Source organism: Manis pentadactyla, chromosome 1, assembly GCF_030020395.1.
Source record: "Manis pentadactyla isolate mManPen7 chromosome 1, mManPen7.hap1, whole genome shotgun sequence".
NCBI classification, from domain to species: Eukaryota; Metazoa; Chordata; class Mammalia; order Pholidota; family Manidae; genus Manis; species Manis pentadactyla.
Window position 1 is genome coordinate 129377046 of NC_080019.1, and position 19834 is coordinate 129396879.

Sequence of the window (19834 nt, forward strand, 5' to 3'; positions counted from 1 at the left end):
CAAATGTATGACTATTCCATTAAGTTATGAAGAAATCAAACCAATATCTATTTTAAATTAATTCAAATTCCCACTACCACAGTACCATGTGTTTTTATGTTCACTTTCAGTCCTTACAATTTTAATGCCTATCCAATAATATATGTATGCGCATGGTAATTTTCACTACATCATTCATTTACAAAGGAATGTTGATACTTTTCAAATATTCACTGAAACACATTTATCTTAATGGCACTTTTGAACAGTATGAAATTAGTGGTCTTATCCTTATTAGATTTCTTTTTTACTGACTACTTTTTTTTCTTTTTTAATTTTTTTTTATTTTGGTGTCCTTAATATATAATCACATAAGCAACACTGTGGTTACTAGCTTCCCCACATTGTCAAGTTCCCACCACATACCCCATTACAGTCACTGTCCATCAGTGCTGACTACTTTTTTTACTGCTTAAAATGAGAAGCTACAATGAAGACAGGAATAACAGGATTTCATGGTTGTACTAGTTAGAGAAAATAAAAGAAAAGGGACAAATACATCATAAGATGAATAATTTGAGGTCAAACTACAGTACTTACTTGGATAATAAATGACAAAATGGCAGTAAATATTTCAATAAAACTTATATTATCAGCTATCATTTTATTTTCATTATATCATTTAATGAAGTAACAGAATTATTGGTCTTTTATGTTACTTGTTCATGTGGGTCATCTCAATTGTTTTATGCCTATTATTTCATGCAGAAACCAGAGAATAGAGAATTGCAGTGTAACTGGACGGGTGAGGACAACTGAAATATTTAAAGATCAAATTAGTTTTAATTAACTAACACATTTTATGGGTGGTTTAATAAGAAGCTGCCTTTAAAAATGTATACTACCCTTACTAAATGTCATAAGAAAACAAAGCAAACCTTGTTTTCAGGGGAACAAAATGAAGACATTAAAACAAGAAATAACTAAATCTGCTCTTTTATATTGGTGAAATCGACAGATGTCACTTCACTCTTTAATTCTGATTGCAAAAAAATACAAGGTTCTTGGAGGTCTTTTATGCAAACATTACAAATTCAATGTAACAGGCATGCCTTCTGAATCACAGTTTCCACATAAATCTAGTGTGTAATGTAGTGTTGCAACTCTCATTTGGGGTACAAAGTCCAACGTGGTTACTCATTAAACTAGAACTAATGGGAGGAAAACAAAGACAGTACTAAAGAAGACAGTAGCAAAAATAAGAACGGTTAAAAAAAATCAGCAAAGGTTAAAAATATGCCTTATAAAGTTTTCACTGGCAGAGCAGAGTCACAGATTTACAAATATACATATTTATGTAAATAATTCTCATAGTTCTAAGGGTTGGCAAGTATTTTCTGCAGAAGATCAGATAGTACATTTTTTATCAAAACATGTCATTTTATTGTCTCAATATGAACACCTAAAATATTGAATGGATGCATTATTTTTTTATTATTTATTTATTTATGTATTTATTTTGATATATTAATATACAATTACTTGAACATTATGGTTACTAGACTCCCCCTATTATCAAGTCCCCCCCACATACCCCATTACAGTCACTTTCCATCAGCTTAAAAAGATGCTGTAGAATCATTACTTGTCTTCTCTGTATATACTGCCTTCCCCATGACCGCCCCCCCTATATTATGTGTGCTAATCGTAATGACCATTTTTCCCCTTTATCTCTCCCTTCCCACCCATCCTCCCCAGTCCCTTTCCCTTTGGTAACTGTTAGCCCATTCTTGGGTTCTGTGAGTCTGCTGCTGTTTTGTTACTTCAATCTTTGCTTTGTTCTTATACTCCACAGATGAGTGAAATCATTTGATACTTGTCTTTCTCCACATGGCTTATTTCACTGAACATAATACCCTCTAGCTCCATCCATGTTGTTGCAAGTGGTAGGATTTGTGTTCTTCTTATGGCTGAATAATATTCCATTGTGTATATGTACCACATCTTCTTTATCCATTCATCTACTGATGGACACTTAGGTTGCTTCCATTTCTTGGCTATTGTAAATAGTGCTGCAATAAACAGGGGTGCATATGTCTTTTTCAAACTGGGCTCCTGCATTCTTAAGGTAAACTTCTAGGAGTGGAATTCCTGGGTCAAATGGTATTTCTATTTTTAGTTTTTTGAGGAACCTCCATACTGTTTTCCACAGTGGTTGAACTAATTTACATTCCCACCAGCAGTGTAGGAGGGATTCCCTTTCTCCACATCCTCACCAACATTTGTTGTTGTTTGTCTTTTGGCTGTTGGCCATACTTACTGGTGTGAGGTAATATCTCATTGTGGTTTTACCTTGCATTTCTGTGATGATTAGCAATGTGGAGCATCTTTTCATGTACCTGTTGGCCATCTGAATTTCTTCTTTGGAGAAGTGTCTGTTCAGCTCCTCTGCTCATTTTTTAATTGGCTTATTTGCTTTTTGTGTGTTGAGATGCGTGAGCTTTTTATATAATTTTGATGTCAACCCCTTATCGGATATGTCCTTTATGAATACATTCTCCCATACTGTAGAGGATGTCTTTTTGTTCTACTGATGGTGTCCTTTACTGTACAGAAGCTTTTAAGTGTGATATAGTCCCACTTTTTCATTTTTGCTTTGTTTCCCTTGCCCGAGGAGATACGTTCATGAAGAAGTTGCTCGTGTTTATGTCCAAGAGATTTTTGTTTATATTTTTTTCTAAGAGTTTTATGGTTTCATGACTTACATACAGGTCTTTGATTCATTTTGAGTTTAGTTTTGTGTATGGGTTTAGACAATAATCCAGTTTCATTCCCTTTTATGTAGCTGTCCAGTTTTGCCAACACCAGCTGTTGAAGAGGCTGTCATTTCCCCATTGTATATCCATGGCTCCTTTATCATATATTAATTGACCATATATGCTTGGGTTTATATCTGGGCTCTCTATTCTGTTCCACTTGTCTTGGGTCTGTTCTTGTGTTAGTACCAAATTGTCTTGATTACTTACTGTGGCTTTGTAGTAGAGCTTGAAGTCAGGGAGCTTAATTCTGCCCACTTTATTCTTCCTTCTCAGGATTGTTTTAGCTTTTTGGAGTCTTTTGTCTTTCCATATGAATTTTAGAACTATTTCCTCTAGTTCACTGAAGAATGCTGTAGGTATTTTGATAGGAATTTTATTGAATCTATAGATTGCTTTAGGCAGGATGAAAATTTTGACAATATTAATTCTTCCTACCCAAGAGCATGGAGTGAATTTCCATTTATTAGTGTCCTCTTTAATTTCTCTTAAGAGTGTCTGTAGTTTTCAGGGTATAGGTCTTTCCCTTCCTTGGTTAGGTTTATTCCTAGGTATTTTATTCTTTTTGATGCAATTGTAAATGGAATTGTTTTCCTGATTTTCTGCTAGTTCATCATTAGTGTATAGGTATTCAACAGATTTCTGTGTTTTAATTTTGTATCCCACAACTTTGCTGAATTCAGATATTAGATCTAATAGTTTTGGAGTGGATTCTTTAGGATTTTTTATGTACAATATCATGTCATCTGCAAACAGGGACAGTTTAACTTCTTCCTTGCCAATCTGGATGGCATTTTATTTCGTTGTGTTGTCTGATTGCCATGGCTAGGATCTCCAGAACTATGTTGAATAAAAGTGGTGAGAGTGGGCATCCCTCTGTTGTTCCCAATCTTAAAGGAAAAGCTTTCAGCTTCTTGCTGTTAAGTATAATGTTGACTGTGGGTTTGTCATATATAGCCTTTATTATGTTGAGGTGCTTGCCCTCTATACCCATTTTTTGAGAGTTTTTATCATGAATGGATGTTGAACTCTGTCGAATGCTTTTTCAGCATCTAGGGAGTTGATCATGTAGCTTTTGTCCTTGGTTTTGTTGATGTAGTGGATGATGTTGATGGATTTTCAAATGTTGTACCATCCTTACATCCCTGGTATGAATCCCACTTGATCATGATGGATGATCTTTTTAATATATTTTTGAATTCTGTTTGCTAATATTTTGTTGAGTATTTTTGCGTCTATGTTCATCAGGGATATTGGTCTGTAATTTTCTTTTTTTTGTGATGTCTTTGCCTGGTTTTGGTATTAGGGTGATGTTGGCCTCATAGAATGTGTTTGGGAGTATTCCTTCCTCTTCTACCTTTTGGAAAACTTTAAGGAGGATGGGTATTAGGTCTTCATGATATATTTGATAAAATTCAGCAGTGAAACTACCTGGTCCAGGAATTTTGTTCTTAGGTAGTTTTTTGATTGCCAATTCAATTTCTCTGCTGGTAATTGTTCTATTCAGGTTTTCTGTTTCTTCCTGTGTCAGCCTTCATAGGTTGTATTTTTCTAGGTAGTTGCCCATTTCTTCTAGGTTATCCAGTTTTTTACCATATAATTTTTCATAGTATTCTCTCATAATTCTTTGTATTTCTGTAGTGTCATAGTGATTTTTCCTTTCTCATTTCTGATTCTGTTTATGTGTGTAGACTCTTGTTTTTTTCTTCATAAGTATGACTAGGGGTTTATCTATTTTGTTTATTTACTCAAAGTACCAGCTCCTGCTTTCATTGATTTTTTTGATTGTTTATTCTTCTTAATTTTATTTATTTCTGCTTTAATCTTTATTATGTCCCTCCTTCTACTGGTTTTAGGCCTCATTTGTTCTTCCTTTTCTTGTTTCATTAATTGTGAGTTTAGACTGTTCATTTGGGATTGTTCTTCTTGCATGGATGAATTATTAAAATTAAAATCATGAATGGTAGAAGAAAGTGTCTCATCCAATAAAATTAAAGTTGTTTTTAAAATAATTTGACACTAATTTAGAATGCATATAAATAATTTGAAAGAGATGCATTGTTTGCATTAAATTTACATAACTAATGTTAAAAAGGCACTACTCAGGGTCAAGGCTAGGATGGGCTGAATGAGACTGCCCACTCAGGTTTGTGATATAATGGGGTGATGGAAAAATATAGGAATCAAAATTACATTTTGATGCAGTATTAAACAACAAATGATCAAACTACAGGCTCATGGCTGAGTGCTTGATTTTGTAAATAAAATATTATCAAAACAGAGCCTAGATTTGGATGAAGCAAGGGAGAGAGGGATTATGTAAATGCAGACTTAAATCATGTTTTGCCTAAAATTTTCTTCATGTGGATATTTTTACATTACTTATGGATTTAAAAAATATTTTATTAAAATGCTGTATATCTTGATTATTGTGATTATTGGATTTTAGGTTTTGATTTGTTGTTTTTATCATTGTCTTACCAGCTTCACCCTAGTTGCAATCCAAGAAATATTTAGTGTGACTTCATTATTAAGGAAACATGTTGAAGTTAACTTCAAATTTAATATTAATTTTTTATTGAAATGTGTCAGATTATAACAAAGTTTCCCTTGTTCTAAATTGATTTTCTATTCTGACAATATACTCCTAAAATATCTTTTATGTCTCTGTATAATGTCACATAAATATTTATGATTTAACTGGGTTTTTCTTCTCTCAGTAACCATCATTAAGGGTTAAACAATAGTGATGTTTCTGAATTGAATGTTAAGAAATTCAAAACACTGATTTGACTCTTTTATACCTAATTTTTATATAGAGATTTGCTTGTAGGATGTGCTAAAGAACCTATAAATATTTTTAAATAGTAAAAATAATATAATCCTTACCCTTCTTTTAAAAGTTTCACAATCACCTGCATATTAAAGCAAGAGAAGAAATGTTTTCTTCAAAAAGAAAAATACTTCTGAAGTGTTCTTAAGGATAATGCATTTAAAGTAACTCGAATTTTCCTGTATATAGAGTTAACTATATATACTACGAATTATGTCATATACAAACATATATAGGAAATAATATACAAAATAATATTTTATTTATCAGTTAAGTAATTTTAAAGTAAGTATAGTACACATACACACACACTACACACACACTCCTGTACCTCAGTATCAACAGTTCTTTGTAAAAATAACATCCTCTATTTATTTTCCTATGTCCACTTTATGTATGTTTACCATATGCAAATAAAAGTTACACCAAAATTCCAATAAATAAATGTATACATAATTACATGAGTGGTCTGACAATCCAAAGGAAAAATCCAAAAGACATTATTGGTATTTTCAATAGTCCTCATTTCCTTAGATTTAGACAAAGAGTGGTTTTCTTTAGTCACCTTGCTTTCTTTCTTTAACTCATTATCTTCATTCCAGAATTAATTGTCTTCTTCCTGCTCTCTCTCTATATGCTTTAAAATGTCTTTTAATGAGATGCAATTTCCATATTGGATAAGATCCCTGATACAAGGAAACAGAGGTTTTTAAATATTGATTTAGACTTGTCTCCTCTTGATTCAGATGAAGTACCTCAGGATTGTTCTTGTGAAACACAATTCTGATACCATTTGTAGTAAGTGAACCTGGCTCAGGAACGGATTTTAAAACCTTTGTCATAGTTGCTCCCAAGGCAGTCAGTTGCCTTTGCTGATTTGCCTGTAAGAAGATTCAGTTTGCTCAGTTGCAGTTATTTCCTCTTATGACTCATTTCTCTCCCCTTGTCTTATGTGGGTACATACAACTGTTAGAACTTTGGATACATAAGAAGATACCAGCTGAATGTGAATCATGAAATGAGTTGATGTGTATATGGAGAAAACAAAATTCCAGTATTTTCCAAATTTTTCCTAGTAGAGGCCACATTCTGCTCCAAAAAAATAGACATTTTTTTAAATGTGGGCTAAATACATGTGGATAATTTTAAACTGTGAATTAACCATATGTCTGAGCTATAATATTGGCATATTTCTGAGATAGAAAAAACTTCAAGGAATCCTCTCAAATCGCATTTTGCAAGGTTAAAGTACTTCAATGTGTCAATAAAAACTGCAGGTAAAACCTGGTTTTCCAGTTATTGTTGGGAATAAAGTTTAATTGGAAAACAGACATGTCTAGTCATTTATCAGTTTGTCTGTGGCTGCTTTGCACTACAATGGCAGATTTGAGTAGATGGGAAGAGACCATATGGCAAATCTTAAAATACTTCTGTCTGGACTTTTACAGAGAAGTGTTGAACAACTACTGTTCATTAAAGTAGCCAACATTTGTTTGTTAAAGTAGACTTGCCCCTATAAAGGAAAATGGGATTTGTTTATAATTACAGAAATATAGCAAAGTAAATAAAGGATGAGATATTGAGTCTGTTTAGTATGTGATGGCTGTAACTGAATGGTGACAGCTAATCTGTATGTGGCTGCATAATCTCACACTGGTAGCAAATTAAGAGTATTTTTATTTCTTCAATAATACTTGCAACCTGTTTTATGGATCTAGCTGAGAGGTGGTGCCTCCTTTGTCACATTAAGTAGGCAATTGAGGGATTAATTTTTCAGTTTTAGAGGATGATTCTGTCTACTGAATTGAGAATGTCTTTGAGAGTGTTATATATAGGAATGCATTTAAACCTGCTATAAAAGTATTATAATTTTTCAGGTGGCTGTGATTTTGAAAGTGAATAAATTATGGTGAAAACGTTGGGGGACTGTTGTATATTTTCCTTGGTCCTTGTTCCTGCCACAACAAAGATTTTAAGGGCAGAGAAACAGTAGTGAAGCAGAGTAAAAGTTTTATTTAAAGTTACTTAAAGAGAGGAAAAAGTACAAGCCACCTCAAAGGGGGGAGATGACCTGAAAAGCTGGAGAGAGAAAATTTAAGATTAAAAGGTTACACACTTAGAAAGTGCAGGTGACCTCAGAGGGACAAGTGCTCCAAAGGTTGGGGATTCCCCCTTTTAAGAATTTTTCATGAATGTGACTAAGGGCTGGGGATGCAGACTCGTTAAGTGGTCTCTGAATATTTAAAATTGACTTAACACAAGGAATTTACTGCTCTGATTTCTCCCTGAGATAACCGGCATCTTGGTCTTGGAGCATATCAAACAAGACTGCCTGCCCAGTCCCCAAGGTAGGCTGAGTTATTGCCTGTTTGCTAGAGAGTAACTTAAGAATCTTACTTCTTAACTTCCTGGGTGTTAAAAATGCAATCTTATCTTTAAGATGGAATCCTTCCTGCCTTTTACTATGTTGTCTATGACTGGGCCTCCATGCTAAATTAGTTGCCTAGGTTACAAACTACTTGATTAGGGCCCAAGGAGAAAAAAAACAGCCTATAGGTAAAGTTAAAAAAATAAACTGGGCCTGCATGATTAACACAATAAAGACATGGGCTATGCTGAGGTACCCTCCTTTATCTGGGGAATATTCAAACATTCCAGGCCAAGTTGCTCCTGTCTTTTTGAGCTTTAACTGATTAACTCTGGGTTTTCCTGGCCTTATTCTCTTTCCATCTCGTTCATATCTATTTTTCTGCCTAACAAAAATGAGGAAGGAAATCCAGCTCAAACTTAAACTTAGATACAGCTGTTCTGTGAGTCAGCAGCAGCCTCCAGTATCCTTGCCACCCTAGGTCTGCTAAGCAGTCCTTCTAGCAGGGGATCAGAGTCCCCAGTCACTGAGCCTTGCCAAGTCCTTGGCAGCCTCTCCCTTGAGACCCCTCACTTCCCTATGCTCTGTCCCCATTTCTCCTGCTGTCTTCTGCAGGCCGTTTCCACTGAGAAAAGGTATAGTGTGTCCACTATCCAGAATCTCCACTTTTTTGACCCCTTTGCTGATGCAAATAAGGGTTATGATCTGCTTCCTGCTGGCACTGAGGATTATACACATATAATAATTCAACAGAGAAACAGCAGGAACACCCTCACTACTGTCCAAGGGATCACTGATGATTACAATACAAAGGAACTGGTGAAGGTGTTTAAAAAGAAATTTGTCTGCAATGGTATTGACAAGCCAGGGACCTGAGACGAGCATCATGATTAATTTTCCAAACAAGCTGAGATATAAACGGTATAGTAAAAACAGGAAGGATTCTATCTTAAGGCTAAAATTCTATTTTAAAAGCCAGACAGTTAGGAGGTAAGAGTCCTAACATATTCTTAGGTAAACAGACAATAACTCAACCTGCCTTTAAACAAGGCGAACAGTCCTAACTAATATATTCCCAGAGAAGCCACTATCCTGGAGAGGAACCAGATGAGTAAATTTCTTGTGCTAGGTTTATTTTGCAAAATTGCTAGAGGACTGATAATAGAAGGGAGGAGACATAGTGTCTCTCACCAGAGATAAGCATCTTGAGACCACCTGACAAGTCTACCCCCTCTGACCCTTTGTCACATTCCTGAAAAATGCTTAAAAGAGGGAACCTCCAGTCTTTCAGCACATCTTCTTTCTGAGAACGCCCACACTTTCCTTTCTTTAAATGCATAACATTAAATAAAGCTTTCTCACTGCCCAACCTACTTGCGTTTTGTCTTTCTGCATTTTTCCAGTGGTATGCATCTTTGTTTCTTTGCTACTTCATTTTTGTTTAGAAGTCTTCACTTAGTGTCCATGTCACTCCTGATAAGTAGGGAGAGGCTGCTGAGAGCTCAGATTTGGGCCTGTGAGTACCCATCACCTGGGTGACCCGGATGGAACTGCGCTGCAGGGCCCTGCCTACAAATCTCCCTTCTTTGGGATGTTTTCAGAATATAATCTCACTGCATCCTGTGCACCATGGCTCCCTGAATCCTGGGGTGGTAGGAGCTGGTCCCCACACTGTGTAGATACAAGTGGACAAGAGACGCCTGGTGACCCTGACTTCTGGAGCTGGCAAGGGAGACTTCCCTATGCCGAAAAGTTCAGTAAGCTCCCGCTCCGTCCTTCTGCACTTCACTGCCCTCAGCTGCTGGCAAGGCCACTGCCATACATTACTACTCTCACTTAATAAATGGCTTCCTTACTTACACTCTTCTGACCTGCTTGAGAATTATTTCTCCATCAGAGTCAAGAACCCTCCCCCAACCAGGTTGAAGTTTCACCTGGTGCACAGGGAGAGACCTCCCAGATGCAGCTGCCCAGCAACAGTTCTGTAACGGAGCATCCAGAACGTAGAGAAGTCATTCAGCTACAGGGTGACCAGAGCAGGAACATATGCTAGTTCCTGATGGAGAAGAACTTAAGGACCACCAGCTGAAGGTTCATGGCTTTTAAGCACTGTTGGCTCACTCAAGCTTAAGTGAAGATTTCCTTGCAGTGAGCTGAATTTCTCTTCTGTCCCTTGTCACAAATTTAAAAACATTAAAAACATTACAGCTTGTGTAATGTAACGATTTTGGGTCTGCTTTTAACTTGGACTAGTGTAACACCTTCATGCAATAAACTGAAAAGAGCCACATACAAAAGAAAAAAGAAAAAAAAGGAAGGGGATCTGAGTCTGCGTTAGTGTTATCTAAGGGCCAATGGGGAATCCCACCTAAAACACTGTTCTCCATGTTTTGAGAAAAAAATTAAGGAGGAGATAATGTCTGGAGAGTTAGCAAAAGAAAATCACCTAGAATCCAGAGTGCAAAATCCCAAGAACAAGTCAAAAATTGCCACTATAGTTTTTAGAAAAGAGAGAATTTATCAACATTGATTGATACCATTAAATTCATGTATAATATACAACTCCTGTATATTTTCAATTATTCACTGCAAGAAAGCTTCTTTTTGTGTCAGTATCCTTCTTTTCTCCTACTACAATTTTTTTTGGGTCATATTATCCCTTTTTTATTAAGCAGAGTTTGTCTTTTTAAAGAAAATCTACATGCATGAAAAATGAGAAGTCTCACACTCGGAATGGTATCATGTCACAGTTGCTTAACATATTGAAATTGGAGGCTTTTATCCACAGTTGTGACATGAAACATCTCCAGTAATAGCCTTTTGGAAAGATAGAAGGGAGGATTTTGCAAAGTTGAGGTGGAGCAGAGGATCTTGTAATACAGAGAATACACATGACCTGGTGTTTCTTGAGGAAAGTGTTATAATAGGTAATGGTTTTCCCTTCCTTTTAAACTAATCATTTTTACTATCCACTGAAAAGCCTTTCATATGTAGCTCTATTATGCACTTCCTCAATTTTAGACTCACATTAGTCTAGGTTCTCTCCCCTGCAACCCCGCTGGCTTCTTTCAGCCGGGACACAGCAGGCTGCTGCTTTCTCCCTGCCAAGGTCCCTTGTTCACACCTCCCCTCCTCCCTGACACATACTCACACCCTCACATGCCCACTAAGTTAACATTGCCCCCTCATTCTTCAGTCTCCAGATCAATCTCCCTTAGATCAGAAAGACGTCCTGGCCACCAGATGAGGTCAAGCCCTCATGAGCCTTTCTTTGTAGTGCATTAGTAATGTCTGGTATTGTATAGGCATTTAATAGACATTTTATTAACTTAATGAGTTATTGACGGTTTCATCCTAACTCATTTGTCATTTGAAGACTACAAATGGAAACACAAAATGCTATTTTAAACCAAGAATGAGTATATCCAGTGAGTTCTAATTCATGTTGTAAAAGTAATTATTTAGTGCTTGTGGGTAAAATTGCAGTATTTCCAGAGTCTCCCTCCGGGCTTTAGTACACCTCCATATCAACAGGTGTTTCCAAGGGGTGGAGAGTACGCCATCTCCATATCAATAGGTAATTACAAGGGCCAGCGAGGGATGGGAGGTTGGGTGGTTTTTTGCTCTTCTGCTGCTGCAGCCAGGTCCAGAGAGACATGGGACAACTGCTTGTAAGCAATAAATGGGTTTCTTAAACTTTATTTCTCCCTTTGACTGATTTTGGTTTCAAAGGTATTTTGCCCCCGGATTTTCACCCCAGAGTTACAGTGCTCCATCCATTTTCAGATGTGATGAGAACTGAAAGTGGGTGAAGTTAAAATTGCAAAGCATCCGCCAGTATTCCTGAGCTCCTTACCAGAGAAATGTGAATAAAACTCTTTTGTTTAGTGAAGTCTTTGGATTTTTCATTCAACAAATATTTATAGAGAAACTACTCTGCTCCAGACTTTGTTTCAGGTGCTACTGATAGTGTTAGATAAGTCTTGGGAAACTTAACACTGATTCATTGTAAATCATAAGAATATGATCATCTCATTTCCCAATTGGAGATTAACTTTTATGTCAAAAAGACAAAGGGATTACTTTTACTTTACTCATGCTTCCTTTCCACTTTCACATGTATTCTATAATTAGCAAAAGAATCATTTGTTTTCATAAGTTGTAATATGGGAATAAAATTCAACTTTATAGAGTAATTATTTTTTTTGAATGAATCTAATTATTGCTGTAGAAATTCTAGAGTTCAAAAAGCACAAACAAAAAAATTTATACATCATACGTGAGGTCATCTTAATTGGTTTCATTTCTGTGTGCATATACCACACTCTCCCTAGTGGACACACAATAGAATCACATACCATTGTGAAAATAATTATTGATTTCAAGGCATCAAGGCAAGCTCCACACAATATAAGCATGGATAACATTTAAATTCTGTTGTCCAGGAGCTTATACGCTAGTACGAGAGATACACAAATACACAGATAACAAGAATAATTACATATTCATATATATTTGGTTTTGGTATGTATACAAATGTATGGTAAGCTATTAAAAAGGAAAGATGACAACTGCTGAGGATGGTGCTAGAAAAAAATATTTTAAATCTCCTTAAAGGAGATGTTATTTAGATTAATGTTGAAATCTTGATAGACTTTCAACAAAAACATGTTTTACATGTGGAGAAAAATTAAGAAAGTAGAATAATATCACTATATTTCTGTCTAAAACTAATACAAGTGATATGCTTGTCAGCTGTACTCATACTGACTGTTCAGAGAAGCAGTTACTAAATTATACTGAATTTCCACTCTACTAATCAAGAGTTTTTGTTTGCTTTTTCTGTACAATTAAAAGGTTGCCAATCATTAAAATTTCAAGATATTTTCCAGTCTTGGACATACATACTTATGAGGCTAAATGAATGCCCAAATTTCATCTAATTGAGTAAGATCTTTAGGGATATAATTTTGCCACATATTAAATATGTGTATAAGAAACTCAGATTATGGCATTTCATTTCTACCACAAATGAGTTTTTAGAAGGTAGATACTGCCTTGAAGGGATGCTATATTTTCTGAGATAACTAGCCATACTAATTGGTCAGAAATGAATCTCTTCTTTTTGTATATGTCTGCACACTGTGGAAGATCCTTTTCGCTCTGCAGAGTTGACAGCATTTTAAAATACCAACCTTAACAAATGTAGTTAGCTAGGCATATTTGCCATGTTCAGAAAATGGAATAGGAATTAAAATAGAACTTTCCTTTAAAGACTCCGAATATGATGACTTCAGTGGTAGGGCAGAGCTGCACAGAGTATGATGCCAGCCTTCACCTCTCTGACTTCATATTTGGATGAAAAATCTTCAAAAGAAACTGAGCATTGAAACCATGTCTCCTATGACCCAGACTCACTTCCCAGGCTTGTTGACAGCATTTGTGAAATTGAGGTGATAACCCAGCAAAAAAAGTAGAAGAAACAATAATAGAAACCCTGAAAGATGGAAATCTTGTTCATTTTAAAGTTGCTTGTCTTTAAAGAAATAAATATTATGCTATTTTGATTTCTGATTTAAGTATGGAACATAATCATTGTACATAGCTTGAGTAATATAGATAATACAAGGTAAACATAACATTCATCTGTAAGTTTGTAACACAGTAAGTATTGGTTCACAATTGTGAGAGCTTCCTGGGTGAAATTGGAAACTGGTACCTATATGAAGAAGGCAGGGAGAGACAGAAGAAAGAGGCAGATCACTCCTGGATGGCATTTTAAAGAGCAAGAGAACTTACATACGAGGCTTGTCCTGGGAGGCCTCAGGTGAGTAGATCTCTTCACCCACCGGCCAGAATCTTGGAACTAAAGATAGAGGCCTTACCTGGTTCAAACACATGTTTGGTCCAGAGGGTCTGAACACCTTACTCTATCAAGGCTCTGTCCTTTAAATGTCTCCTATTATGGAAATAGTGTACAGAATGTACATTCCAAGGACAGGGGAGGGGATGTCCTATGATTGCTTGGGTCCAGCTTGTGGATCAATGGGCAGTCACATTCTCTCAACGACCTTCTCCAAAATGCCACCCCTTGTGACTGGCTCTTACAATCTTACATGTCCTTCCTCTTGTGCAATGTGCCCTGAATAGTCAGCAAGGAGTTTCACTAGCATGGACATGGATCCTTAGGCAGCTATCTGGTGACATTGGAGGCAGATACTATAGCAACACTATAGCCACATCAAGAGAAAACACAGATTAAGGTAGTAATTGCCAAAATACGCAACAACTTTTTCCACCAAGAGTCCCATGATCTGAACCACTGTCTACTAGTCTAAGGGTCAGATCACTTAGGGCAATCACTTGTGTTCTCACGTGATTTAATAATGGTGATACATTAATGGACTCATCAAGTATGAACACATAACATACTCTTTGGATAATGGCACAGGTGCCTCCTTCAGGCAGTACTAATGTCAAAAGCCATCCTATTTTTGAGGTCATTTTTTCTCATTGAGACATTTTAATGTTCAGTAAGGCCAGGGTTTGTTATCTATCATTTAAGGCCTTGCTGGGAGAATTTAGTAAAGACTTCTATGTGTGCTATAACATCCTTTAAGCCAATAGAGGGAACAAAGACTGTGGCCAAAAGATAGTACCACTGGAAAATGGAATGGTCCCATGTGGCTTGAGGAGAGGGCAGTTGGCAACTTTCATTATCATGGACCAGATTCCCCCAGTGCTCAGGGAAAACTCAGGTTGCAGTAGCCAAACCACCCAAGTGGAAGCCATAGCCAGTGATTTGTGTCACACAACCACTGGGTCCCATTCAGGGCTACTTGATAAATAAAGTCAGTGCCAACCAGTCACTATCCTTTCATGTGATGGAATGAACATAATTCCAGTGGTATCCATCCCATATTCCTGGTGTAAGTGGGTTGGTTCTGTTGAAGAGTGATTTTTTCTGTTTCTAATATGGGGGTGCATGAGTGCTCAAATGTGTGTAATCAGGGGTAATCCACCTGAACCCATCCAAATCTGAGTGTAGCCACCCATGCCTCTGATGGTGGTATTTTTAGGACCCTTCTGGGCAGCTGTTTGATGGGCTGCCCCTGTAGTTTGATTGAAGGAAAAAAAAAACCACTCACATCCAGTGATATTGGTAGTGTGTGACACAAGCCAGGTTTTGAATCTATAGTGGAAATATCAGATGAACTAAGAGTCCTAACCTTAGCTTGTTCTTCTTTCACGTTCTGCATTTGTGCTTTCAGTCCCCACCCTGGAGGGGTGACACCCACCATGGGATCCTGATGATCTAGAAGGGCAGGTGTCTACATACCTGACAGCTGGATTAATTCCTTTGCCAGGCATCCCAGTGGCCCACTGTAGAAAGGTGTTTCTCTCAGGTGCCCATCCTGTGACTGGACATCACAGGAGCAGCAGAAGTCTAAGGTCAGAAAGACAGGTGTTCAGTAGGAGCATCTGTGGGAAGGTCTTCCCTTTCTACCAGAATTATTCTTGTGGCCTGGTCCTGAGATGTTAATGCGGCTGTAGCTTTAGGAACTTGACCATACATGCTGGCCAGGGACGACGGCATTGTCAGGCATGAAGAGATGACTGGGGTTGGCTTGTGCCTGACCAGGACCCCCACCTTCTTCTTTCTTTCAGTGGTGCATATTTCATTCAAGGGACAGTGCATTCCCACAGCTCCAGCTTGTAGCAGGACAATGGGATTCCAGTGGAGATTGAGTAGTTGCCCCTCACGCAGGAATGCAAAGTAACTCACCCATCATGGTGAGATGTCCCACTGCAGATTCCAATAGATGACGCCTCTGTGTGGTGGGGCTTGGTGTTCTCAACAGCATAGCCCATAGATCCACAGCAAGAGTTGTGGCAATGTCTGTCTCCTGAGACTTCTACACCTTTACAGAGTTAGTGTCTCTGTAAGGGTCCCCGGCTGGCATGTGGGACAACAGACTCTATTGGTTGATCATTCAAATGTATTAAAGCCTGGGAAAGAACTTTAGTCCATCTAGCCAGCATGGTTTATAACCAGTTTGCCAGTCCCTCACAGGTTGGGAACTCCAGTGGATGGCCTCAGACTCCTTTGGCAGTTGCCTTGGGCATTGTTTAGAATTCACAGGACATGTTGTTTACAACATTAACCAAGTTGCTATATTTCAAGGGCAATCTGGCATGCTTAGTGATATACCATACCACCTGGGTGCTATGGAATCTGCTCTTACTATGTGCTCAATCTGCTACCTATGAAGGGGTTGATCACCAGGGCTGGTACTTGGGCTAGGGCATCAACTTCCTGATTGCCAGGGGTGTGGAAAACAGTGCCTTCAATACTTTCACCATATCTTGACCCCAAAAGAGCTTATTCGTGAACATTTACCCTTTGGCCTCCCATTTTCCAAGACATAGAGTTAATCCCTTTAGAACAGCCCTTCAGTACAAAGAGTGTTAATGTCCAGGCTCATGAGTAAACATCAACCAAACCACACTGAGTTCAGTCTTTCAGCTGCTGTGGTTTGTTTCAGTTTCCATCCAGATAATGTCATTGGTGGGCTGAATAGCAGCCACAATCCATGTGGATAGATTGCCTCAGCTAGACCCATGTATACCAGGCATCAGTGGGAATTTCTCTGCTCTCTCTCTCCGCAGGCTGCAGGAATAGCCACAGGAATAGGGGAGGGGGAATCTGGAGGATCTACATACTCTGCTGGCCATAGTAGCACCTGAATTTCTAAAGACAGTGGTAGAGAGGTTGCTCCAGTGCTACAAATAAGCATGTTATTTAATGAAAATGGGGGTTTGTACCATGGCAGAGGTGGGTTGATGGAACATTTCTCAACCCAGTCCTTGATAGGAAGGGAAGTTCTTACCATGACATGTGTTCCTTCCTGAGTGGTGCTACATGGGAAGGTTGTGTACAATGCTAGGAGCTATTGCTCTGTGGGGATATTTTGGGTTTCTGCTGCCTTCCAGACCTGGAACCCAAATCTCAGAGATACACCCTCCTTCTGTTGTCTCTATTACAGTGCCTAACCTATCACTTTTGAAGTCACAAGACTTCTTACTGAAATGGTAGTCCTACTTGGGAGATGCTCAGAGCTTTAATCATCACCAGTGCTTTTGCCTTCTCAAAGGTGGCTTGCTGTTCTGACTCCCAGTTCCACACATGCCCTTTCTTCACTAGATGGTATAAAAGAAGGAGGTACTCTGTCAGGTGGTGAATAAATGTCCTTCGGAATCCCACAATCCCTACAAAGGCTTGCACTTCTTTCTTAGAGATTGGATAGGTTTGCACCTTATCAATCAGAACTTCTGTCACACTGAGTGTCTTACTCTATCAAACAACTCCCCAAAATTTACAGAGGTACCTGGACCTTTAATTTTCTGTGGGTTCACTGCTCATCCTCTCCTTCATAGATGTTTCAGAAAAACCTGTAGAGGCAAGTCTTCACACACTGTCTCCAATCTTTCCCACAGCCCATTCCCATTCCAGGTAGTTGTCAGTGTTTGCCAGTGTCCCCCAGATCAGCAGTGGATTGCCCAACATCATAAATGTCTTGTCCTACACCTGCGCTCAGCATTGATACTAGTGTCTCATACCAGGTGCCAGGGGTGGACTCGAGAATCTTGGATTTCATTCTTGCAGTGAATATGATCTTATTAGGGATGTCAAAAATAGGAGTATGAATTGCCTATCTCATTCCCAACCACCTAAGAAGTTGTTGCACCTCCCTACCAGAGATTTCCAGGGTCCCATGTGCCCAGGGAGAGCCCATCACTGGACCAGCCTCCCTGCAGGCTTGAATAATCCAGTCAATCAGGGAGTGCGTACCCTGAACCCCCAGAGTGCCATGCAGGCGCTGTCAGAGGGCAGAGCGTGTGGTGGTGCTGCTCAGTTTCTCTGCCTCCTGCCTGGTCAGCGAAATGCCATTGCCCCTGGTATCCCATAGCTGCCCTAGCCATGCCTGGATACTTCCCCGGGCCCTTTGCTGGAAGCGGGAAGCTCTATCAGTAAGCTCAAGGAAAGTATTTTCTCTCACTGTGGCTTATTCGTTAACAGAGGGCTGTCAGGCTGGCTGGGGTGGTGTTCTGTTTTTGCTCTTGTCTTAGGGGCTGGACAAAAGGGAGCTCATCCATTTTACTCTCAATCTCACATCCTCCCACTCTTCGCCCTCACTTTCCCAGAGATTCCACCTCTTAGAGTTCCAGTTAGGCTTTGTCACAAGCCCTGGGACCTAAATCTGGGGCAGCTTGTGCCTTCCTAGCTTTGCAAATGGGCACGCTAGTATCTCCAACTTGCTCTCTCGCCGTCTTCCAGCCCGGACACCAGCAAAGCAGGGGATACCCACGCGTCCTTCCCTAACCTCAGCTCTTCTTCCAGCTTTCTACCAGAGCTTCAGCCCCAATTGGGTATCGGCAGCGAGCAGGACAGCCCACACAGTAGAGGCCAGCCCACGCTACAGCCATTCGCTTCCCTTCTTTGCCACAGTGCGCTCTGCACAGTTCCCTGAACAAGTCTTTAGATCAGCCGGCGCTTTTAGGGGTTTTCCGGGGTGTCCCCGTACTCACCCCATGGTCCACAAGCATCGCACACACAGGCCACCATTCCCCACATAGAGGTGGATGGCCTCTTTGGGATTTCCCCTGTGGTTGCTTCTTTCCTGAGACCCATTTCACACTCCTGGCTGACTCGTCAGTTGATTTGTAGCCTTCTCCGCCGCTTCCCGGGTGAAATTTGAAACCAAGAGCTTTCTGCGCAGGCGGACGGCAGGTTGTGCCGGAAAGAAAGAGGCCGACGCCCCGGGGTTGGTGTGCAGCGAGTCTGAGAAGCAAGGGGCTTGAAGAGGAGGTTGTGTGGCCGGTTTAACCAGCAGGGAGCTTACAGGTTTGCCGAGCGCGGCCTGATACACCTTCTCCACCCTGCCACCAGAACCTTGAAAGTTTAAGCAGAAGCCTTACCGCTCGCCCATGTTGGGTCCGGTTGGTCGCACCACCACATCGCTCACGCAAGGCTTGTTTGTATCCTTGAAAACGGCTCTGTCTTGCCAATGGGTTTCAGCCCCGGGCAAGTTCGCTATGGATTCAGTGTGACCAAAGGAATCGACAGCAAAACGTTCTTGGCGTGAAAGGGTTCTCCGGCGGCAGGTCGAGCACTAGCATCTCTGCCTCCGCCCAGAGCACTGGGCTGAGCTCTCTATATAGTGCAATAATAGCTTATTGCCTAAAGGTGTGGAAGCGGCAGCCTAGCAACAGGCCAGTTACATCATCAGGTGGTTTAAGTTGAGTGAGGATCCTGGCCATAGGAACCCCAACTTCCCCACAGGCTCCCAATGTGGGAATGGTGGGCGGCGCACACATTCCGAGGACGGCGGTGAGGGCTCTGGAGGCAACTGGGAGTCATGTCCTCTGGATGACCTCCTCCAACAGTAAGTAACACTAAATTTTGTTCATCTGTTTCCTTCAGTTAAATCTAGTTAGAGTGAGTATGGCGAACACTCTTCTATTCTGGTTCAAACTTTTATGCAAATGACATCAAATTCTTCTGTGGTCACTTTTTCTTCTGTGGGAAAAAGAATTGAGATGTGTGACAAAATGTTAAATGGGGAGTTTCTGTTGAATAGAAGATATAGGATAGATTAAAGTCTGTTATTTGTCAGATCGAGTGGTTGGGAGAGATGAATGGAGGGAGAGAGTCTGAGAGAATTACTGTGCCTTTGTAAGAAACTGCAAGTTTCTCCATCACCTGTAAAAAAGACCCACAAATCCCAGGGACCAGATATGGACCCAGGAGAGCAATGTGAGACTCAGTAATTTAAG

At 39.4% G+C, this 19834-nt stretch overlaps 1 protein-coding gene across 1 annotated transcript in view; it reads left to right on the forward strand.

The window, feature by feature from the left end:
- Positions 1 to 10102, forward strand: part of LOC118912230 (eukaryotic translation initiation factor 1-like) — a 141265-nt gene extending 131163 nt beyond the window's left edge. Inside the window, 3 exon segments of the mRNA XM_057488503.1 lie at positions 8612 to 8852; positions 9979 to 10062; positions 10065 to 10102. Of these exon segments, the coding sequence (XP_057344486.1) occupies positions 8612 to 8852; positions 9979 to 10062; positions 10065 to 10102 (363 nt within the window).
- Positions 10103 to 19834: the final 9732 nt, after the last annotated feature.